The sequence below is a fragment of the Nymphaea colorata genome, chromosome 9, assembly GCF_008831285.2.
Source record: "Nymphaea colorata isolate Beijing-Zhang1983 chromosome 9, ASM883128v2, whole genome shotgun sequence".
Taxonomy (NCBI): domain Eukaryota; kingdom Viridiplantae; phylum Streptophyta; class Magnoliopsida; order Nymphaeales; family Nymphaeaceae; genus Nymphaea; species Nymphaea colorata.
Window position 1 is genome coordinate 1,157,547 of NC_045146.1, and position 24,949 is coordinate 1,182,495.

Below are 24,949 nucleotides of genomic sequence, written 5' to 3' on the forward strand. Positions count from 1 at the left end.
GACCAAAGAGATTCTGACTCCTTATAAAAAGAATTATTTAGCACTTCTAGGTAACATAATTGGTACAGGTAAGTTTTTTGAAGACAAGTTGCTCAGGAAATTAGTGTAAAGACGAGTGCATGAGGAATCTGTTAGAAACAAAAGAGGGAAAACAAACAAATACACTTTGACAAAGGAAAGCTCAAGTTCAGAAGACCAACATTCGATCAGTAACCACGAATACAAATTTGAATTGCTGGTTTAAAGCAGCAAGAGAAAGTCCATAATTTTGAACCACTATCCCTTCTCTTCCTATTTTTTCCTTTTTGGCTAGTCACTTCAACATAGAAAAACTAGGATTCAAGATCTATGTGGTCAGATTTGAAAACAATATCTTAATCACTGATATGCAGATTGAACATACAATGCCTTTAAAGACACAAGTATTTGGAATCTAGGGCCATGTTGAACCCTGATTTTAAACAACACAAGCAATATGAAAATCAGAAAGCATAAGACTGACTGACGTCAAACTGCTTGGCATCAACATCTAATTGACGTCCGTTTGTAGAGAGTCTTTTATGGTTGATGTCAATCTGAATTTTCACAAGATCTCATGAAATAACTTGCAAACAATAATATTAAAGGAAATCCAAATTTACAACAGGACAAACATTTTTTAGAGGTGGGGAAGAGGAATACTTGAGATTCCGATAAAGGATTTCAGATCAAAATCAGATATAAGGGGAATAGATATATGCAAAAAGAGGTTTAAGAGGAAGACAACTAGAAAAAAAAAAAAAAAAAGAGGAGAGATATGTAGACAGGCATACCTTCTGATAAAAGCTCCAGAACGTGGCAATGATACTGCGTATGATTTTGTGATATCAGGTTTGATCTCAATCACCACAATACTAGTTTGCAGAAAAACTTGAAGACAGGAAATAAAAAAAAAATGCTTTGAAGGGAGGGGAGACAGAAACAAAACCTGCCTCAACCCCAATTCATTATATTAATCAGCACAATTATAAACTGGATAAATTTGTCATGTTACACCAGTAAATACAATAGGAGATTAATGAAAGAATTATGCACATGCTTCAAATCAACATTCACAATATTACTAACATGTTTGGACTTTCGATTTGGACCTAGATCCAAACACTTCTCATAATCACACACAAAGCCCGACAAAATCTAGCTGGGAACCCATCTGAACTGCTTTGTCTTCACTAGCCAGAAAATTGGTTTCTTCACTTCCTCGCCCAAGATGCATTGAGAGAACAAATTTGTTCTATTTCACACTTACAACATGCACCAGCCCAACAGGTGCAATGTTGTCACTGTACAATGAATAAGTGAGCAGTTCTATGAGAAACAAGAGCCATTTCATGTCCATGAAAAAAAAAAAAAAGAAATAGCTAACTGTTCTCCAAGTATTATAAATTAGGTAGTTTTTTTCTAAATTAATTTTAAATTTTCCCATGCCTGTAGGACATATTGTAAAGCACAGGATTGAGGCTTTTCCAACCATATTTAGCAACCGTAGAGATCAAACCACTGGTAAGGAAATATTTACTAGAAGTATGTACGTAAAACTCTTTGCTGTAACAAATGACTCAATAGTACAGTACAAAGCCAGATAGTAACCAAGATACAAAAAGAATGTCAACTGCAACTCAACAAATCTTGCTATTGAAAACATAAAAGAAATGAAAATACAGCCCAAGAACTAAGACGCTTTAACAGTTTACACTTCACAGTTTCCACATCCAAAATGTCATTCGTCAACTACCTATTTGTCATGAAGACAACTAGGTTAAAGCCAAACGCCATAAAACAAATTTCCTTTCACGCTAAATGATATAAAACTTGAAAAATAGTACAGCTGTTGAGCATGATATCATGAGCTTTTCTGTAGCTGATCTTAAAAAGAGCACAGTAATACCTCTTCCATGCCTTTATATAGCTAGGATATTATGAAACCCAGGAATGCATCCTAGAAACAGTCCTCTACATATTTTTAAGTACTTTCTTTTTGCTCAAAATCAAGTGCTACAATGTTCAGAGACTACATAAATATTAAGCTTTTCCTTGAGTTACCATCTGCAACTGATTGTTTTCTGAGCACGTGGAGGAGATTGAATTGTCCAAATTTCAATGCATCTAGCTCAGCTGCACAAGCAGTTCCTAACACTCTTGGTCTTTGGATTCCTGATGGCAAAGGTGTCACACCCCATATTTTCACTCAAAAAAAAAAGTCTTTATTTACACTAAATCATAGGGCGGACAAGGACTTGGAGATGTGAAACATTCAACCAATTCACATAAAACATAAAACACCAAACAGGGCCGCGTGTCTACTTTGTATTAACTATCTGTACATATGTTCACATATAACAAAAGGAACGGCCCAATTTGTGGTCCAGTCTTTATGTGATTTGTACAGTGTCAACAAATCTGTTACCTTGCCAGATGTGTCCACTGTGCATTTGCAAGAAATGGGTGAAAATTTGGGGCGTGACAAACAGATTAAAGTGGATACAGAGAAGACATTTTTCCTTATTTGCATTAGGAGATTACACTTGGCAGTGAGACGGCCTTGTCACCAGTACTCCAAAACCCTGAGACTCATAGGGCTCATGCATGCTTTGTTTCTTATGCAGGGAAAGGTTTTCTCGAGCTTTAAACTCCAACTGCTTTCATGACAAAGAAAGCCCCAACCACTACACCAATTCCTTTCAGGGCTAGAGATTTATATTTGGAAGTTCTTAACATACAAACTCAGCTAGGGGAACAGAGACAATTTGAGAAAAAAAAAGATGTATCCATGGTTACCATTCTAGTTTTACTAGATGAAAGAACTTCCTCCTCATCTGTCACAAGCAGTCTCCCCAGGCACTGCAAATTACTTAGGCCACGTTTGGCTGCCCTCCGAAACGTCGTTTTGGAGGCTGATGAAACTGGGTTTAAGAGAAGCCCAGTTTTATGAAAACCTGGTTTTCAATAACCTGGGGAGGGGGTTAAGGTGTTCTCATGTGAATCCTATGGCTACAATGCCAGATGACATAGCCGAGGCAAGAATTCAGGAGAAATAACTTTGGTCAGTAACAGATGATACTAATATGTTTGTGGAAGCTGTCAAGGCCCTTCATCTGTGCATAGTTAACTATTCTGACAAGGTGATTAACTATTCCGACAAGGTGATAACATCAACTGCAGCTAAGAGCAACTTATCTAATAATAATATATCTTTCAACCATTAGCATTTGAATTGTTCAGTACCGAATCAACTGGCCATCAGCATTTGAATTGTTTAGGTTTCCAAATGGATTGGAATGGCGAACACCTGATGTCACTAATAATTAAAACAAGACATCTTGAAATTTTCAAACTAGAACCTGGACATCTGGAGCAAGAAAAAGCATATATACATTTGGACACCAGAGTCAAAAACTAAAGCTGAACAAGAAAATTGACTTAATCTGATCAGAAACTGGTCATATACATTACAAAAAAGGAGAAGAAAAAAGGCATAACTAACAAATTACATCAAACTAACCACCTCAAGATGGCTGTGGCCATAGCCTATGTCTTGCGAAAGCTAAACTTGGTCATCGGCAGCACATCTCACAGTCATTGGAGTCAGTCACTAGAGTACCATAGTTCCCAACTAAGTTATACATTACTAAAGTATGCCTTCAGTCATCTCCCTCTGATCTCATAGCTTCAAGTGAGGGGCTGCAAGATGAGGATAAACATGTCACAAACAGTTACATAGAACTGGACAAGACAGACAACTTGGAAATAACAAGAGAAATTGATCTAGCCAAGTAATTTAAAAGAAAATAACAATGCCAATATAAGCATCATAAGCTCATATATCTTCATTCTCCATTTTAGAAGCTCTAACAAGACAGACAACTTGATACACAAATAACAAGAGCGTTAACGTAGCCAAGTAATTTAAAAGAAAATATCTACTACCAATATAAGCATCTTGAGCTCATAAATTTTCATTCTCCATTTAAGAAGCCTGTTGCATAGCCTCTAATACTCACCTTCCGCCCATAGGAATGATTGATAAAACTTAATATTTTAAGTTCCTACCACAATAAAAAATGCAAAACCAACTATGGATCATTAACCTACGCATTTTATCATACTTTTATGTCTTATTCTTTAAGCTTAGCGGGTATTTGATGCACAGGAAAAACACTGTACAACCCCAGAAGGATTTTGGGACTGTATGGCTTTCCCGTGCTGCATCAAATGCTGGAATTTCCAAGATTTCCCAAGAAAAACAACTTTGCCGAAAAATACCGAGCAAAAATTTGCCATTATCATTCCCGAGAATGAAATTTGTGACAATGTTTCAAACCAGAAGAGATGGCATAGTCGTGCCTTCCATCTAACGAGTCAATAGGAAAAATAACTTGTGGTACTTGGGATTCTTTTCAGTAGTTGCAGTTTATCTTGTCCACAATTGCTTGGTTTTCACTCTGAATCAATTAGGTTCCATGAAGTATAGTAACCCTAGTTTTTCTAACATTATTGGCTCCCATTGTGCGGCAACCTGCCAGTTGTGGAACTCCAACAACTGCTCTCTTTTCTCCTTTTCTGCATAATTTAAGGCTTCAATGGATCATAAATTGTTAGTAGTACATTTTCATTTTCACTGATATTGGTTCATGCAAATTACATGTTGTTATAATCTTAAAAGGCACTAGTATACTGTTAAATGCTTTCATGGCTCTTGGTGTTGGTTCTTGCACACCGAAAAGGGTGAGATGTTTTAGGGCCACCAACGGTCACACTTTTTTTGCAGAGGAAAATTTCTTCAAGCCCAACAAACAAGGGGAACTTATTCTCGAATTCTTCTTCGGCACTAGCTCATAAAGCTTTTTCTAGTTGGCTAGTCCTGTGATTAATTATCTTCGGCACTAGCTCATAAAGCTTTTTCTTTCCTTTGAAGCTCTCTTTAGTTTCTTCACCTATTGTATCCATATCTTCACATCAAGATGGCATTGCTGGCCTTTCATCAATCCCCATTTCCCCCCAATAACTTTATAAGTGACATACTTACCTTCAAAAACAACTTCAAACCTTGTAGAGAATATTGTAGCCACTGTCTCAATGAACATCTCTTCATTCGAACATCCTTGACAAGGACAAATGGGTGAGTAAATTTGGTAGGGAGAATTTGTATCACCAACAAGTCTGGACATAAAAATCTTACTTTTTGTTATATATCTAGTGTATGAAGAACATTGCATAAGCTAATGACAGAGTTTGATGAAGGAATAACAAAAATTCCTATGTGAGAAAGGTGACTGCCATCTCCAATTACAACGTTGTCTTTTCCAAAATAAAAGGAAGCATATGAGACTTTACTGACATCATCTGCAGCATGGGTCGCTGCCTTCAAATCCACATGCCACATGCCTCAGCTTGATGTTCAACAGTGACCATTATTGTTGCACATCTCCACTCAGCCTTCACCTTTTAAACTACTCTTTAAGCTCAACATGGGATGTTTTCTTTTCTTCGGGGATTGAATCAACAACCAGGTTTAATTTTCACCCTTTTCTGAAATAATTAGGGAACAATTCCTCGATTTTTTGCACTCATACTAGCCAACATGCTTGAAGTAGGCAGTAGACCAAAGCCTCCCTGTACATTTTTTCAATCTCTTCCTTCCCCAGTGTCAGTGCCCACAACCAAGTCCATAGGTAATCTCTGTAAACAAGAATTTATACCCACCAAGTGCTGCACATTAGCATCATCACTGATACCCTTTAAATTTATCTCTTACTGTGGGAGCTTAGAATGTAGATCCTCAAAAGCAGGCAGCACTTGCAAGCACAATAAGGAAGCCACAAGAACATGATTGGCCCTAAACCACTCAATGCTTGTGCACCGTATCTCAATCTAAAATATCATATCCAACAACTGCTAATTGGTGAGCAACACTTTTCATCATATCAAATATTATATCACAGACAAAAAAAACCCTTTCAAAAGCTAGAATTGAAATTAAGATATAAAAATAGCACCTTTGAACTCTTAGAATAAGTCTAAACTATCTTATACAATAACCTGATTGTTGAACAATCATCTGAAATTGATATCAATAACTCTTGGGAGAGAGAAGAGGTAAAAACATGCAACCAAAGCCTGCTATCTTTTCATCCAGACAACAAACTCCAGCTCCAAACAGTTTTAGCGAAAGCAACCCCTCTATCATCCTTTTCTTTCCATGTAAGAAATTATAGTCAGCCTGGAATTGGTCGAGATAAACACCCAAAGATCCTAACTCCTAATAAAAGGAACAACCTGTCTTTCCCAGGTCAAGAAGATAGAGCTATTTAATTTTTCAGAAACGAGTTGGCGCAAAATATTTGAAGAAACCCAAATTAAGATGAATAATCCATGGCCCAAAAAAACAAAGGAACATCCAAAATAAGAGGCCCAAGGCATGAAATACAAACAGTATATTGGTGGGATTCAATGCCTATAAGAATGACAAAAATCAGCGCAATGAAACAACTTCTAAGCCAATAAAGCAGGATTATGGTTCCCAGCAGAATCAGTCTGATTTGATGCACAAACTGAAAGTTTATGTCAAGGCTGATTCTGTCTTTGAATTTGATTGTTGATCTGACAACCTATTGTGGGTAAAATCACAGGCAGCAGATCTGAACCAAGATACTTAACAGACTGGATACAATCACAGTGGAGAAAGAACAGACCCAATTCCAGAACAGAAGCAAGTAGAAAAGAATCTAAGAAAAAGGATATGAGTCAAACTTGAGTAACAGTGTCTAACTGGAAAGATTGAAAGCAAATTTTCAAAGGAATACAGATGTCTCAATTCACATCAATAATTTGAATTTTGAAGATAAGCTTCACATGAGAGGAAAGGGATCAAGAAGATTTTGACCCCAGGTTCAAGAATTAGGTTTTAAGAGTCAACAATTTAAGGCTTTTGGTAGAAAGAAATCACCCCAAGACTCAGATCTGGGATTTCAAGAATCAACGATTTTAGGGCTTTGAATTATAGGATACACAAATTGGCAGTTCTTTATAAGATCTAAGGAAAAGAGGCAGAGGAACTTTAAAGAAGGAAAATACAGGATTTCAGAGAAATGAACTTGACCTATCAAATGTTCATCTCTTTGGGCATACATTAGGAGAACAATCACAGTCGTCAACCCAATTGATACTCTACTACCATGCTAGACTTCCCTCATCCAATCACCATAATCTGCCTCTGTACAAAGAACAAGAGAAGAAGAAACGTGCACCGATATTCACAATTCCCAATGTCGGAGGCATGACTCAATCTATTTCACCACTTGTACTTTCACTATTACAACAAAAGATTGAATTACCCTAACTACATAACACACAATACGTACGTAACCCAATATGAAAGACACCCCGAATCAACACATTTGTCTGAACACAATACGCCTTGGATCAAATCCAGATCACGAATGATACATCTTAACACTAGGAAGCAAAATCAGATAAATGTTTAGCGCCTCTTGATCTATTTCAGATATGTGCAGAGTGCAAGTGCAGGCGGGCATATCAATTTTCAAAAACAATTTGGGTGCTGCACAAGCAAAAGAATACATGCATCTCTCAGTCCTTTTGCATATATAATTTTGTGTACTTTTGACTTCTTAATAATGTACCATTTTGTGTAGAGATTGCAAAGGTCATTGATAAAGGTAGAAAATCAACAGATCTTCGAGCGAAAGGCACTTGCTATAAGCAAAACTCAGCAGCCAAAATATTAGCACAGACTCTAAAGTGCTATACTCTTGCAAACACGAAAAACAGAAAACGGTCAGATGAATGCATTTGATGTGATCAGTTCTTGCCTGAGCTCTTCTATCAGTTTCTGGGCTTCCTTCACAGCGGCACTTACAGCATATAGGGCCATCTTCCTCACCTGAATGCACAAGAAATAAATTATATCTCAACAGAAAAAGGGATACTCAAATTCTAGAGCCTCATTAGTTAACCCCATTCAGCAAGTTATTTGTGCAATAATCATCTTTTCTATCAGCATAAATTATGTTCCTCCCATGGAACCTCGTTCACATGCCTTCAAAATCACATAGCACATTAACGTTTCATGAGAATATTTGCAACCTAAAAGTATCACTGTAACCTGGCAGTGACTCAAATTTATTCAGTGAATCTGTAACTAATCAGCTTCACAACCTGTTTACATACCTTATGTGATGAAATGGCATAGAAATGCCCAATATAGGATTTGCCAAGAACCCAAGAAGATCAATAGGTTCACGGGAACCAAGACAAGAACACAACAATGCTCTTCAAAAAGCACACAAGTCAAAAACACATTTCAACAACAGTCTGAATGTGAAACTGCAATTCACTCATTGAAGGAGTTTTCAAGGCTTCAAAAGCTTATAGCTACAAGAGGAGGCAAGGCTTCAATACATATAAAGAAGATAATGAGGTGCTAGCCAACAGCTACCCTCAGTGAGCCGATATACTCTATGTACACATATATAGAGTATGTACAGTGTAACAGACCAAGGCTTTGCTGTTTCAAGACAGACAAATGGAAGACAGTAACTTCAAGTACTCTTCAAGAACATATTAGCAGTTCATTTCACTGTATTTGGCTCTTTTGCAAAATATGCAATTACTTGCGACATAAACTACAATTCGGTTATTACTAGATGGAAGTGATCATCAAGCTTAAAACTTAGGAATTGACTCAAAAGTGTTGACCATTGGTGTATAAATAGGATTCAATAAGGACCTCAAAATTAATGAATTGGCAAGCAGCTTAAAAATCTGATCTATGCATTCAAAAACGTGAATGCTCAGTTCATACACTTGTTTGCAAACATCTGAAATTGTATCCATGCAGTTAGTTTCTGTAAAAAGGACATCTGCAAGTGTAAAATGTAGCTACAATAAAATCACATAATTATGTGTGACACAATTATTTTAGGTCATGTTCTAAGAATATCATATTTAATACATACATACATATATATATATATATATATATATATATATATATATATATATATATTCAGTAGGTTGTTGCTTTCTTTTCACAAAAAACAGAATTCAAGTGATAGTTATTTTAAGTTTTCTTTTCAGAAACAAGAATCAGGTTCTATTTTTAGTACTTCTATAAAGCCTCCATCTTTACGCTGAAAAGAAACAGAAAATAGAACCAGATTGGGAGGGAGAATCAGCAAAAATCAAACTCAAAATTGACACAAAGAACGAAATCAGAAATAAATCAATTCAAAACAGAAAATAGAAATGGAACGACTCAGAAAAAACAACAAAAATCCAACCCAATAAAACGTAGCTCCGTAGGCCTTGTCCCTTGGAATGGGCTTCTAAAGTTCCTGAAACACAAGGTAACTTCCCAAGCCATTGAGTTTAACGCCAATGGAGAACATTGCTTTTGATGCTCAGCCATGTAACCTTTACAATTTGGTTGGTGAAGTTCTTTGAGATGAAAAGATATATACCCGCACTGCAGCCTCCTAAAAAAAAGCCACAATCCTTCTTGACTTAAGAAGGAAATCAAGAACACAACGAGGCTCTGATACCAAGTAAAAAAAGCCCTTCAATCTTCACAAAATGTCAACCCCAAAAGAATCTTGCTTCACCCCACAAACAACCAAAATTATCTTGATAGCAATACGTGAACACAGAGAATCAAACACATGCGTTACACAAACACATAAAACAAAATTTTCAATTGAAGACCAAACACTTAACAGAAGCATGGCCATGAAGGGGAAAGGGGTTACCCCTAAATATATACAGCAAGAAAGCTCTTAGTCTAACCCAGTCGGCTAAAAATTGACCAGAAACTGAGCTATAAATAACATAAAAAATAAATAAAAAATGCAGATAAAAATTTTAAAAACAGAAAATATATATATATTTAAACTACATAGAAAAATATATTTACAACATATACACATGTCAACCAAATACACATGTAAGTATAAAGTATATACATATGTATACAATGAGAATACATCTGTATGTACATGATCCTAGGAAGTGATTATTAGTGTGGTACCAAAAAAGGCAAAACAAGAGAATAATAAGCAGTTTCATAAATTTGGGAACTTTAACGATGAGAAAAGAACAGGCAGCCAAATGGCTGAGAATAAGATAAGTGCCAGTCAAACAAAAAGGGTTCTATCTAACAAGAAGATTGAAGAAGAAGAGATTGTCACTGTTGGACATTTAGACTCTTTGATGCATATTTTGTGTGTTCTAACTGGAGGCATGCACATGCCCATAGCATTATGTCAGGTATTTTATCTGCCATTCTTCCATCCCCAAACTGATCACATTATAGACATATATACAACGTCTTAATGCCATAAAAATACAATAGTAGCAGCTCAGCTTTTTAAAATAAAAATTCCATATTTATTAATCCAACGAGCGAGTACCTCAAGTTTGTCTTCCTTAGCTCTGTGTCTTTTTGGAAGCAAGCGAAATTCTTTTGTCAAACGGACACACTCTTGAACATTCTCAGGTGAAACAAAGTCCAGGGCCACCTTTATACAAGACTGAAACCCACAAAAACAAAATCAATATTTGAAGCCTGAAGAATATAACATAAGAAACTTGAAATGATGACTAATAAGGCTTAACACTTTGACAGAGAGAGCAACTATCAAACAGATAGGACCAACAAGATGCAATAAGCCACAGTCCGGAACTTCATGTGTTTGAAATACTGTTTTCATGAGGTCTTCATCATTTAAACGGACCTGCTTCTCATTCCATTAGTGTTAATTTTGATTTAAAAAAAAATTAAGACCTGTAGACCAACCAATCTCAAGTACAATACAGATAAGAAGAAAAAAGTGACAGTTCTGCTATATATGGAGAAAATCCAGACTGCCTCATACCTTATGTTTTTTTGTGCTTGTATTGATACAGGTTATCAATAGTGCTTGAAACTACAACGTAAATCTTAGTAGTCAAAAGCATGTATAGGCCTTGACCGGCTTGCTTTCCAACTAGGCCATGGTATGTAGGTAGGGCAGCCTACAAATGGAAAATTTGTCTTCATAAAAATAGAAGGTGATTTTTTCCTACCTTTTGTTTTAAATTTCTAATTTTTCATTTCTTCCTTTTTCCATTTTCATATCTCATGCTTCCTCGTCTTCTTCTCATTTTTTTCTTCTTCTCCTTCTTTCTTCACTTTCTTCCTTTTACTCTTTATAGTTTATAGTTTATACTGTTATGCGGTACATCTTCATTATTTCTTTGGAATCATTTTCATTCCCTGTAGCATTGACTTTAACTATATGCATTACAAGTATAAATAGTAGGCTGTAAGTCCAACACTCCAACCAGTAAAGCCCATTTTTTCGCTCTTTTTGGCTTGTAAGGAAGCTCATGTTTTATTGTCCATTAAAAGGTGAGTGACCACCATGCTCATTATTTATAACAAGACAAGATGTTTGTCACAAACATTTAAGCTCATCCTTGTTAGTGTTAGCTAGAGCAGCATATCAAGTCAAGTTCAAGCCAATGGGTGAACTCAACAAATTAAACAAGTTTAACTTGAGTTTCATGTGTTTGGCTTGTGTAAGCTCAATTAGGTGCATTAAGAGCATATATGGTATATATACCACTTATAGCATAAAATGCATCTGGTGTGCTGGGCATTCTCTTGGGCTTTCATGTGAAAGATTATGATTTTGAAACCCACTATGCTCTCATTCACATTTGTACATTAAAATTTTAACTTTTTTATACTCAGTATGGGTTGCCCTTAAACGAGCCGAGTTTGAGAGCTGTAGAGCTTGACCAAGTCAACCTGTAGTTTGAGCAGAGATCAAGCCACGGATACTATGAATGGAGCAGAGTTCAGCTGCCCCAGCTCAGCTCCAACTCAGCTTGCACACAGCTCAACAGTTTCTTCTTCAGAACCTATAAATTTTGAATCATGTGTTTGTTTGCATTCTTAATATACATACAGCTGTACCCCCATACCCAAGTTTTTGAAAATAGTTTGAACTTGTACCCGTACATACATGACATAGTGTGTGTGTGTGTGTGTGTGTGTATAGCTATTGAAATATGACAACCAATATATTTATGGCAATTCTATCTCTTTCCTTACACAATGATTTCCATGCCTGCCTTGGTAAGCAAGAACCAACACTTGGTTTGCCTAATAATGATGCATACGTGTAGGTTTTTATGAAAACTCACCACAAGTTTGTAAACGTTCTAGATAGAGAATCCTTTTCCTCAAAGAATACATGGTTCAAGTCTCTATCTTGGCAAACAAAACCCTGATAAGCACATCTACAGCCTTAAATGTAAAATGTCCAAAAATTTCACGAATTTCAGTTGTTGATCATCATACTTCACATTTCAAATGACATAATATATAGTATATTACATGATGAAAAAATGAAAAATTATATTAAAACATTTTAGAAGACATAAAATACATAATTTCTTCGTATAATTGAGTGCATTTTCGTCTTTAAGCTCATATGAGCTGAAGCTCAATTAATCTAGCACAAGTTGCCTTTGAGATGAAGGCACAACAAATAATCAAATTATGTTAGTAATAGCTTCTTCTCTGACACAAAGTAGATCAAAAAAGGGAAGGAGCTTCTGAAGCTTCAAATTTGTTATCAATCATGTTAGACTTGCTTTGTGCCAGACAGTAGCTTTAACACCAAGCTTCCGTCCTTTTAGTTTATTTTTTTAACAAAGAGAAGACTAAGAGACTAGTCATGGTCACTTAATTAGTGGGTCATCCATGCCTGCCTATAGTGAATTTACAATTACTTAGTAGCCAGATTTTCAAAACATGAAGCTCTCTAAAGATGAGAAAAGCACAGAAACCCTGATTTCTGGCCTAGTTCTCCAGACACATCAGGTGGACCAAGTAGTATTCTCTTCCATGGTATGCCCCATTGAAATGTTCTCTTGTATCCAATGTAAGAATATGGAATAAAGGAAATATCTTCGTCCATGTTTATCCTTCACAGAAAAACTACTGAGAAAACCTTGTTGAATCACAAGTTGCACCATGCACCATATATGAACATACCAATAGTCCATTAAAAGCCCTATTATGCCCTGATAGAGAATGAAAACTCATAATGCAATGAAGCTTATAATTCAGTTCTGAATAACAACTGGAGAAAAGGGCACCTAGAATCAGCATTCACTACAAGCAGCAGAATTCAAAAATTGTAAGGATGAAAAGGTACTTCAGAGATTTAACAATCTAATTACAAAATAATTGAACATTTGTTCTAGGGTTGAACACATTGACTAATTTTGGAGACAAAAATTAGTAGTTCCTCAAAAAGCCCCCATGTAACTTGATAAGTTGCACTGCTGGCATTTGTTTCACAAGATACATTGTGATATTGATTGCCATACTTTCTAAAAGAAAACAAAGACAGACAAATTGTGAATGAAGAAAGGAATCTAACCTTCCTATTCCTCACTTGATGAGGACAACCAGCCGGGATAAAGACAGCTTCACCATGATGTTGCTCAAATGTCCAAGGCTCAATATCTGCAGACAATTTTTTGGTTGTTGATATCAAGATAACGACTTGACATATCATTGAACAGAAAATTGAAGCACAGAACTTACTGAACTCTTCTTTCAGTTGTCTTTTGTGCCTTGCATTCAAGAAAAGTGTCTGATCATGAATTGGATGAACAACCTGAGACAGGCACAATAAAGAAGGTTATTAGTTCTAGAGAAGAAAGGCAAGACTACAATGAGGAATCACAACAAGACTTACAGAAGTCAAGGGCCGTTTACTAATATGGCGAAATTCTTTCCAGTGCTTTTGCAAATAATTAATTAGAGCCGGGACATCCTGTCTACGAAATATGTCCCACACAGCACCTCCACATGCAACCTCTGAATCACAACCAACCTCATGAGTTTCTTTATTCACACTTATGGCATTTAAACTTGATGAGTCACTTTCACCATCTTGAGAAGACTCTTTCCCACCAAGAAGACCTTGTTTTAAGGTCACATCATCAGAGGAGACTGAACTTGACTGTTTTCCATATGATGTTCCACAACCAGTATTGACTATGTTGGTGCATAGAGCATTGTTAGTTTCATCACATTTAGCAACTGGCATATTGTCAATCCTCAGACGCTCTTGTCTATCAGAACATTTCATATCAAAATCTGTGGCAACTGACTGCACCACACTAACATCATTCCTGCAATTTGGTGAACCAGAGGCTTCAACCTCAGACTGCTGGTAATCAGGACAATGAGCCCCCAAGTGATTGTCACTATAATAACCATTATCATTAATAACTTTATCTCCAATTATACATTTTTTTCCTAGAAACTCTGAACTGTCATGAGTAGTCACCATACAATTTGGAGAACATGAAGTATTTAATGGAATTTCCTCTTTACATGGCCCCTCATGTCTGGTATGTGAATCAACCTTCACCACAGGCACAGAACTCCCATGAACACTTACCTCTGTTTTCTTCTTATCCTCCAATTTTTGTTGAATAACACTCTCCATATGTTTCTCAGTGTCTGCCGAGAGTGCACCATTACCATGTAAACCAGAAATTAACAGTGAAGAACTTCTATCCATTTGAGGAGGTTGGCTTTTGACGTTTCCCACCTCAATATGAATTGCCTCTGAACATTGCACACTCTTATGAACAGCATCCTTGTCTAGGGAACAAGGTATATCGATCATATATTCCTTCTCATCCAACTCCTCAAGCCTTTCACTTACCGTTTCAAGGGGTGGAAACTTTTTTTCTGTAACATCCTTGAAATTTGACGAGTTAACAGGTTCTTGAATTTTTCCAAGTTTTACCTTTTCTGCTACATCACTAGAGTCATCAACAGCTTCACTCTGACTTGCATAAAGTTCGACCAAGTCTTCCTGATGGTGTTTCTTTTTCATTTTTTCTATCTTTACTTTCTGCCATGCAGGGACCTTCACCTCAGCAGTGTGTGTTAGCACATTAACCTACAAAACATAAAACAAAGACACATGTGACGCTGTTTCCTTCTCTTCAATAAAATTTTTTAGCTAAAGCAAAAAGAAAACAGGTGATATTAACAAGTCCAATGCCTCAATAATCAGCTAGAACCTGAAATAGATTCCATAAGCTTAATCAAAATAAGAAAGTTTGCAGCTCATCAGCAACTTCGCAACGGCATTAACTAAACATAGAAATCTAGATCAGTCCAGATGCAGCTCTACTCAGTAAATTCCTTCAGCTAGAATAAATAACTAATGAATTATACAATATTATTTGAAAAGAAAAGGAACCAGCCACAGAAATATTGGCATCTGAAGTAGGCAATCAATCTGGAAAGAAAAAAAATAGAAATAGAAATATTCCAGTGAATTTTCTACGGATGCCAGACTTTCCATTGTGACTGAAAAAGACAGCCCTTGCCATTGGTGCTAAATCTAGGAAAGCTAAAGGCTTCACATTGTACAGATTAAATAGATTCAAAAGTAAAAGCTAATTTACAAGCTTTTTATTTGTTTTGTCAAAGAAAATTCTACATTCAAAAGAAAATTTACTCTCATCAAGTACTTATCACATCACAAATTCCTTCCATTAGCTGGTTCAGCAATGGACTCCTTGTGCAGGAGCATAAAACATACCAAAAGCAGGCATGTTATCCTATGCCATTAGAGGCACTGAGACAAAGCAAGGTAAGATGAGGCATGGGTCTTGACACAATCTTCTATTTTCTCACAGACAATGAATATTTAATACCCATTAGTTAACACGTCATTAAGCTATATCTGAAGACAATTCCACCTTTCACAGATTCCTTAATACTGTAAAGAAAAATATTGATGCATATTGCATAGATTCATTTATTCACTATTAAACTTTATGCATAAGTTCTTCCCTATTGCTTATGATTGCTTACACATCCATTTATTTTTTTCACTTATAGTCATCCCACTGTAATCCACTTCATTTGCAAATATATGCACAAAATCATCTTAGAAATTACATATATTTTATACTTAAAACCCAAAGTAATATAACTTTTAAGTTCATGAAACAATGATTTTGTGGGGGGAGGGGGTCACTGCTCCAGATACCACAGATTTGTAGACGAACATGCAAGGATTTCCATTCCTGTTGTTAATGCCCATTGTGGTAGGAAGACCAACATAAGCTAATGTGTAGACAAAAGCCGACGAGCGATGAAGCACCATAAAATAGAGAGAAGATGAGCTTGGGACATTTCTAAGCCCCATTGTATCAGCAGTCCATTGAAAGGCTAAAGGAAATTATATGAAGATAAGGTAGACAGATATCCAGAAGTACTTCAGTAAAATTACTCCAACAGTGAAGACAGATCATGAAGAGGTCAAATAAACTAAATATCTAAGACAGATGCAGCTGATGTGCCTGGCCCATACATACAGATACGAAAAGGTTAAAGCAGAAAAATAATTGTAGATACTGCCATAAGAAAGCACTGATGAATTTGAAAATAAGAAAATTGAAACATTCTTACCGCATCAGACATGTCACAATGCAACTTCGTGACTGAATCACCTCTACCGAGTTCTTCATGGGACCCATATGCAATGTAGGTTTTGGGTCCTAAATCTGGCCTCAAGGAGCCATCGGGAAGCTTTGTGGCCAGATTCATGACTCCGCATTTCGGGTGGGTATAATGATAGAATGGCAATGCTGCAATGAACTCGGCACAATGCCTAGGCAATCTCTCCTCAAACAAGCTAGAAGGAGGCCAATCCTTAAGCTTCAGCATTTCTGGCCAGCCACCTCTGTGCATACGACCATCTAAGTAGCCTTTGAAAAATTGATGTATATTTATCTCAACCTGTGGAGAAGCCAAAAAGATGGAGCTTATATCCTCATCAAAAGCAATCATGCTTATAATGGCATATCCAGACAGGATCAGACTCCCAACTGAATTGTTGTTTAGGACTAGAATGCTAATCGTTCAGAATATCAACACAGAATAATAATAGGGGCACGTCAAATGCAGGTCAGATTGCACTTACTAGAAGAAAAACAGTTCCACATATTTTTACCAAAGAAACAATCACAAAACTGATCCATGTCAAAATCTAAAATATATTATCAAACAGTGATATGCTGCACGTGTAGCCAACTAATGCCTTTTGACTTACTCAATGAGAATCTGATAGTTCCTCTGATCCTTTCCCAATCTTATCCTCATATATCTCAAAACGAGATGCCACTTCATAGTTCATTCAAAATAAGCAACAAATGGTTAGGGCTGTAATCTGGAATTGAAGCCTTGTAGTAGCATAAAGTACATAACTTCTGGTTACTTCAAGGCAACTGTCTTGTGGGAAATGTTGTGATGTTGCCTAGTTTCAAACAGGTCCTAACATCACCTGCCAAACATGATACAAGGTGAAAATATATGCATTCACGTCTTATCTAACAGGACAGTTTACGATATTGTTTCATTTAATTCATATTTCTAGAGTCTCTTTTTCCTTTTTATTTTAAATTTTTCTAATGTTTTTGAGGCTTTTCCAACAATGTCATAACCCAAATCTCAGGCATTTTAACAAAGGTCCAGAACCAAGATATTCCAATTTGGACTTTCCTTCGTACTGCTCACAATGGCAAGTGACATTTTTTCACAATTTTAGGTCCCCACACCTTAAGTTATTATATAAATGGTTTAAACCCAGTTCAGACCCACCCAATTTGGATCTCCCCTAAGTAGATCAGGCTTTGTACCTGAAGTTCTAAACCCAAACCTGGACCAAAAGAGCACAGATCTGACATTTACGTGTTACTGAATCAGACGCCTGTAGACTGTATAGAACATCAGACTCGGTTTCAGATTCAGTTACATAAACCACATACCAAGTCTTATTTCTATTAAGACTTGGATCCTGTTTTTCATTACAGGATCCAGCTTCAAATCAGTAATTGAGTATTTCTGACCTGTTGAGATCCCTGCCCATGATCAAGAAAATTGTGAACAATGAACCGTATGACTAAATGGAAAAAGTAATGGCACCCTAACAGCCAGTAGAATTCTATATTATCAGTGCACTATACTGACAGGTTTTACATCTAGTAAAAAGTAGCAAAAGAGAAAAAAACAACCTCTGGCTCGCATTAAGAAACCAAAATTAAATACATAGTTGAACTTCATGCACAAACTTGTAAAAGTAACAGGAAAGAAAACGGACCTCACACCAATCTAAGCAATCAATAGCCCTCACAGAACTTGTTTCCTCTTTGAATTGCTTTTTGCTGCCTGTTTCTCTGAGGGCCCTCCACATGACCATTGGTTCCCAACTGAGACCAGATGTTTTCTCATGGACATCCCTAACAATGACAGGTTCACCTCTTAACCAGTGCTTCTGAAAATGCTCCATTCCACCATCTTTTAAGTCGATCACATTTGGACAATACAGAAAATTGTCATGGCTAGCCTCTCTGGATGCTGCTCGCCGTGTGGCAGGTCTCTCACCATTGTCCCTGAGATTTGCATCACTAGCTGAGCACAGGAGACAGTCCTCGGATGAATCAGGCACACCTTCAAACTCATAATGGCTCAGGAGTTCCTCTGCACTCTTCAGCAGCTTGACAACCCAATTAGCTTTGAAGTTCCGATGTAGCTGAAGCAAAGTGGTACCACAACCACCTCGTTCCTTTGGAGGGCATGCAATGCTACCATCATCATTTGCACTCCAGTTAGGCAATGAATAGGTACTGTCGCAGGCATTTCTGGCAATATCTAGATGGCTCTCCCATGCAAACCTTCTCCTTTGAGCACTTTGTGAGCCCTCTGTCACTTGAACCTTGGCTCTTTCCAAGGACTGCTCATAGGCAGACTGTGCCTCACTACCTCCAGGTTGGCAGCCTTCCCGTAGCTCCCGGCAGCAAGTGAGACAAAGATCATACTCACAGTTTGGACAGCTTCTATAGAAGTCATCGATTGATGTATTGCAATTATCACTGAAAAGAGCAGCGGATAGAATCATTTCACACAGCACAAGTAAATTACTAAAATGGTTGTCTAGGTGATGCCAATGCAAACTTAGACTCTCCACTAGGGTAGGGTCCACAAACACAAAGGAAAACCGAAAACCTTTGTGGGCACTGAGTACCCGGAAGCTAGAGCAGCCCAGTTGCAACTTCTCAAATGCATAAGAGAAAAAATATAGAATACCAACTGCAAACATCTTAAAACCCATTCCATCAGGCATACCAATATAAGCGCTCATCTTGACCAAGTTTTCTCCTTGTTATGTTCAAATCTGCAACTGGAATGCCTAGAATAAAAGAAGTGTATAAGCTGGAGAAAAATAATGAATAAAATAACAAGAAGAATTAGCCCCAAAGCATCTTTTTCTTTTGCAACAAAATATCAACCTTGTACTTTTGCTTCAACTTCTTTCTCCACAGTCTGTTCTGCATTAATTTGCTTCAGCACTGGCGTAACATTATGCAGCAAGTACAGAAGCTGTTGCAACCTATCTTTTGGATTGTCTTCCATGCATTCATTCTGGACCAAGAAATCAAATAATGACCAAAATCAAAATATCGACCACCACAGCGAGCTTGCTGTTAAATGAAGAAACTGACAGAAAATAGATAAAAAAGAGTTGTTAGAAATGCATTTAACTGATCTACTGGAACCATTAGAGATGTTACGTGTTCTCTGTTTTTTTTTTTTTTTTTTCCTTCTAATTTCCAACATATTTTTCGTTTTATGAAAGTGAAAATATCTTTTGTATAATAAGATCAACAGCTCGGCTTTGTGCCAGACCTTGGACCCATCCTGTAAATAGATAAATCACAAGCTGCATATTACATACCATGCTGACCACGGTTTCACGCAAGCAAGCTTTGCAATTGCAGTTGCCACGACATACTGGACATGCATCTTCTATTTCTTCTGGTGTTTGCTCTGGATACCTTGTCAAACAACCAGCATCAGAGATAAGTCATCGAGATAAATAATTTTAGACCTACTTAGAAGTTATTAACAAGAGAAGAGAAACAAATCCATCAGCCTTTTTATCTACAGTAAACAGATCACCATTAGGCTAAATATCAGTGAGTAGCTACCATTTCTGAATACAAAAATAGCAATATCGCTTCCTCTTGCAACTGGAGCAAATGACTACTCTGCCTTTGTCATTCCTCTGGCATTGATGGCACATCAGACCTTTCTGTTCCTTATGCTTACGAGTTGCATCCTAAATGAAATCACAGGTTAGTACAAACAATGTTTATTTGGTTTAGACACAATTCAAATATAACCAAACCTATGCAGAGGTTGTGCATGATCATGAAATGAAGCATGCATAAGTAAAAAAAAAACAACTTTAGAACCATTTACATGAAATTTCATCAAATTTTAATGACGTTAAGGCCAACAGATGAAATACAATAAGCTAAATGAGTCTGGTGTAAACAAAGTTTCTATGAAACCCAGGCGTGCCTTCATAAACAAGATCTTGTCCAAAGCAAGGTTGAAAATACAATTGGATGTTGGTCTACTTGCGTGTAATATGTTCAATATCCAGCTTCCCAAGCAAACTGGAGATGGCCTTCATCCACCACATTTTGGCCTACATCAGCGGCTCTATCAAAAGGTGTGAGCTAGATCCGTGAATTAAGCTGCATTCACAGACCTGTAACTGTAGAAATGGAGCCTCATAACACCAATGGTAGACAAGTCATTAAAGATGTAGTTCAAGAGTAAGCTGGACGTGTTTCATAACCTAGCCTAGATGTGAGAAAATGAAAACTGCCACCATTATCAAGTGGAAAGTCTTATTCCAGATGCTGACTTGATTGTATACAATGTCCAAAAAATCTACAATAATAGCAACAATTTCTACAATCTGCAAAGTCAGTTTCCTTTCTTCCTCTTCTCTCTCTTTTTTTGCATCTATAACTTACACTTAGTCGGGGACCCAAAAACTGCAAAGAAGTTCCACTTATTGGCATCTGTTAGAAAAGCCAACACTTTGTGAGCTCATATTAGTAGAATGTGCATGCTAAAGCTTAATACAGGTATGGGAAAATCCTGACCATGGAACCAAATAGGAAAACAAGTTGAAAAGAATAAACAAGTTACCAAAGGACAATAGCTTTTGGTAACAAAATAAAAACTTCAAAATAGGAATGTGTTCCATTCTAACGACCTAAAAGAATCAAATAGCAAGATCATCCAGCAGACAGCAATGGAAAATTGTCACTGAACTGAAGAGACGTCACAAGTTTGAATCCTAGTCATCCAGCTAGTTGCCTAATCCTGCTAGTGCTAGGCACCAGTCAGCCGACTAGTCCCTGCCCCCAAGTTGGCTGAGCCCATTGACGAGTAAAAATATACATATATATATATATACATATAAATGATTTTTGTTATACATACATACATATATATATACGTTTCAAAAAAGAATTTTATAATTATGTTCTGTGTACTTTATATTTGTGTTAAACACATTTTGTATCTAATATTTCTACGTATTATATATGCTCCTCTTTCCAAAATGTGAGGGTCCACATAGTGTAGACATATTGCAAGTGCTCCAAAACGTGAAGTGGCTTTTTAAGTCTACATATGTTTTTAAGCGTATAAGCATGTATATGTTTTTCAAAAATCTGTTAATTTTATTTAGCCAATGACTTCGACTGGCCGAGACAGATGGACTAGTCTTTTTAAGGCCTTGACCACTTGTGTCCCACTCCCAATTTTGAGTACTAAGGTTCGAATATCGCAAATGGGGTTCTCAGCAAAAGCTACACAGTGTAATCGATTAACTAAAGATGAAGGCGTCCGCCACTGAAGCGCTTCTTCCAAGTTGATCAGAACAAAGACAAACAAAGCAGAAAATTAAACAGAACGTATAAGGGAAAACTCACAGCACCACAGCTCTCCGAGCCCATCTTTCTACGGTCGGTCTTTGAGTTCCCACCATTGAACATTGCCGTCTTTTTGCCGGCACCCCTCTCTCCTAATCTCGCTTCTCCTCCGAAATCCCGTTGCCGCTTCCCTAAACCCCTTTTCTGATGCTTCTCCTCCTCGTCCCCCTCCTCACCAGCGTCATCTTCTTCTTCCTCCTCATCAGTTCTGCCGTTAACAAAAGCCTTCTTCCGCTTCATTTTCTTATTGTTCTCAGGGAGAAAACTAGCCCGACACTCCTTTCGCCCAGAATTCCCCACCAAAACTTCGCCACCCAACTTTCTCTTCTTTTTCTTCTTCTTTAAAGAAGTCTCTATAAATCCGACACGCGTCCGTTTCCTCTTATTCCATTTTAACTCCTTCCTTGCCGCAAAGGAGTCAAGCTCAGCCCGGCCGGAATCGCCACTGCTGGGAGGCATTACCCGGTGCTTCTTGGCGAGCGAGTGATGCTTCTCGCACAACGATTTTCCCGGCAACGCCATCGCCGAGCAACGCCACTGCTTCCCGTCGGATCTTTTGCATCTCTGTTCCGAATCCATACGATACGAGCCCTAGATATCCAGGCACCTAAGAAATAATTACGCAAAGGAACACACCAACTCTCCCAAATATTCGTCGATGTTCCTTCTCCAAAGCTCGAAAGCCCGATCCCTCAGAGAAATTGAAAAAATCAATCAAGGCCACTGCAATGAAAAATCCAAAAATGAATCTTTCTCACCTCCCCTTCTTTCATTAAAAGCAGCAGTCAAGAAGCGGTAGAGTGAAAAGATCGAAGGGAATTCGTCTCCCCTTATCTTTTTTTTTTTTCTCGTTTCCTGCTTCAGCCAAAGACATATCACGAAATTCCGAACGTCCCCGGCAACCAAGAAAGGAAAACGAGCAAATCCGACAGGCAAAATTGTGCTGTCATCATCGTCTAAATCTCCCCTCTTCGCTTGTCCTCCTCTGCGACCGCCTTGTTTTCTCTCTCCACCCAAAGACGCCCAACGGAAGAGGGATTACACAGAGGCATAAGTTACTAAAACGGGTCTCCCTTTCACAGGAATGACAGAAGTACCCATTCCTGTGGACCATAATACCCCTCAACAAAGCAGGTCCAAGGCTCTGAATAGTTAAAATCGACCTAAACAACATCCAGCATTAAAACGTACAGAACTCATTTTGGTCAATGAGGACATCATGGTAATTTGGCGAGAGATGTGAAAACCTGCGGGAAGCATCCCCAACCAGGGGCGCTCCTGGATTCTGAGCCTTCCTGCTCATCGTCATATTAGACACGTGCTCCATGAATTCAAACAGGTCGGGGTTGACTTGGAGATCCAAAAACGTCGGGTTTTGATTTGACATGGAAGTTTCCACCAGCTCCTCGTTCTGCTGTCATGATTTCATTAACGCCACACGATCTTTGCGATTTTGCGATATAATGTCCCACTTTAACGACTCTATTGATATTAAAAACGCATTAAATCAGTCAATGTTTTACCGTAAAGTCCGCTCTAAAGTGTTTTTTTTTTTAAAAAAAAATCTCGGTTATGCAAATGATACCTGTATTCATGCTGTCACACGCATGCATAAGATTTAAGATTTACACAATTGTAAAATATTTATCTATATATTTCATTTTAGGATGAATTGTTAGTAAGGGAGGGCATCGGGCCGGGCCGAAAAATGAAAAAATCAAAGCCCGGCATTCAAAACGGGTTGGCCCGAGGCCCGGCCCGTTAAAAATGAAAAAATCAAAGCCCGGCATTCAAAACGGGCTGGCCCGAGGCCCGGCCCGTACGGGCTGGCCCGAGCCCATGTAATATCGGGCCTCGGGCTTCAGTTTCTGCCCGAGGCCCGACCCGATTATTAACGGGCCGGGCCGGGCTTTGAGGCGGGTTGCTACTTGCTAACCTCTAGCTCACTCAAAAACTGAGCACGAACGTAAACCATGTGCACTTAATAGAATAACAAAAACAAGAACAATACCAACCAGTAGAAAGTAGTCCTCTCGAGAAGTACTCGATGCAACCGACGATGAAGCAAATAGAGCAGCTGTGCGATGGCGGCGACCGATGGGAGGACCGGAGGAGGCAGCCAAGGGGCGACGGCCAATGAGGAAGACTAGAGGAGGCAGTCTCGAGCTCGCGGCGATGAAATTTCTTAATGAAACGAAAAGAGGAAAAGAAAACCTAACCTATAACCCTAAGTTCCTAATTCTCTCCGTTAATTTTTTTTTAAAGAAAGAAAAAAAAAAAAAACTCATGTCGGGCTTATCGGGCCGCCACCGATCACAGTGGCAGGCCCGGGCCGGGCCGAGCCCAATAAATTTGGCCCGAAAACTTTTTTGTCAAGGCCCGGACCCGTAGCGGGCCGGGTACCGAGTACTCGGTGGTGGCCCGGCCCGGCCCGGTGCCCAGGCTTAATTGTTAGGGAGAGAACTAGAACTCCTTTTTTCTATAAAGTTTGAACTCCTTTTTTCTATAAAGTTTAAGGCAGTAACAAAAGTGATATTTCTGTGTGCTTCAATTTAACAATTTAACATAAAATCCATCCTCCTTTTGAAGGCAAGATCATAACCTTGCATTATCGGGCTGGCCTGGCCGGCACTGGCAAGCCCGACATCCGAAACTTGGGTATGAGCCCGAGCCTAGGCCCAATCCGATTAAATAAAAAAATAATTTTTATATAAAATAATATATATAACTAATTATAATAAAATATTATATTTATATATATAACTTAATAAAATAAATATTAAAAAAACATTATCAAGCCCACCCAGGTTTATCAGGGCCAACTGACTTTTTCCAAGCCCGGGCCCAAATCGGGCCAGGTACCCGCCGCCGGCCCGGTGCCCAGTTCTCATTGGTTTTGAGTAAAAAATGTGGCTCTTAATACAAACAAATGAGGCGTGCAATGTTCAATTGGTTGAAAAAGGGCGTTATTCATGCTATTGCTGGATCACACTGGAACACC

At 37.9% G+C, this 24,949-nt stretch overlaps 1 protein-coding gene across 2 annotated transcripts; it reads right to left on the minus strand.

The window, feature by feature from the left end:
• Nucleotides 1-938: 938 nt before the first annotated feature.
• Nucleotides 939-22,982, minus strand: LOC116260149 (lysine-specific demethylase JMJ26). 2 transcript variants are annotated; one of them, XR_004174044.2, is made up of 14 exons: nucleotides 21,949-22,982; nucleotides 20,140-20,270; nucleotides 19,887-19,986; nucleotides 19,441-19,573; nucleotides 19,277-19,340; nucleotides 18,252-19,023; nucleotides 16,562-16,891; nucleotides 13,815-15,035; nucleotides 13,661-13,733; nucleotides 13,494-13,579; nucleotides 10,467-10,586; nucleotides 7,872-7,942; nucleotides 3,545-3,720; nucleotides 939-1,322 (listed from the first exon to the last, which is right to left on the minus strand). XR_004174044.2 is itself a non-coding variant. In XM_031638258.2 (13 exons), exons 1-13 carry the CDS (start codon nucleotides 22,525-22,527, stop codon nucleotides 3,681-3,683), a joined length of 3,720 nt encoding a protein of 1,239 aa, XP_031494118.1. In that variant the 5' UTR covers nucleotides 22,528-22,982; the 3' UTR covers nucleotides 3,431-3,680. The 2 variants fall into 2 exon arrangements, 1 of the variants encoding a protein (XP_031494118.1); XM_031638258.2 differs by lacking the exon at nucleotides 939-1,322 and having other exon boundaries at nucleotides 3,431-3,720.
• Between the last annotated feature and the right edge of the window lie 1,967 nt (nucleotides 22,983-24,949).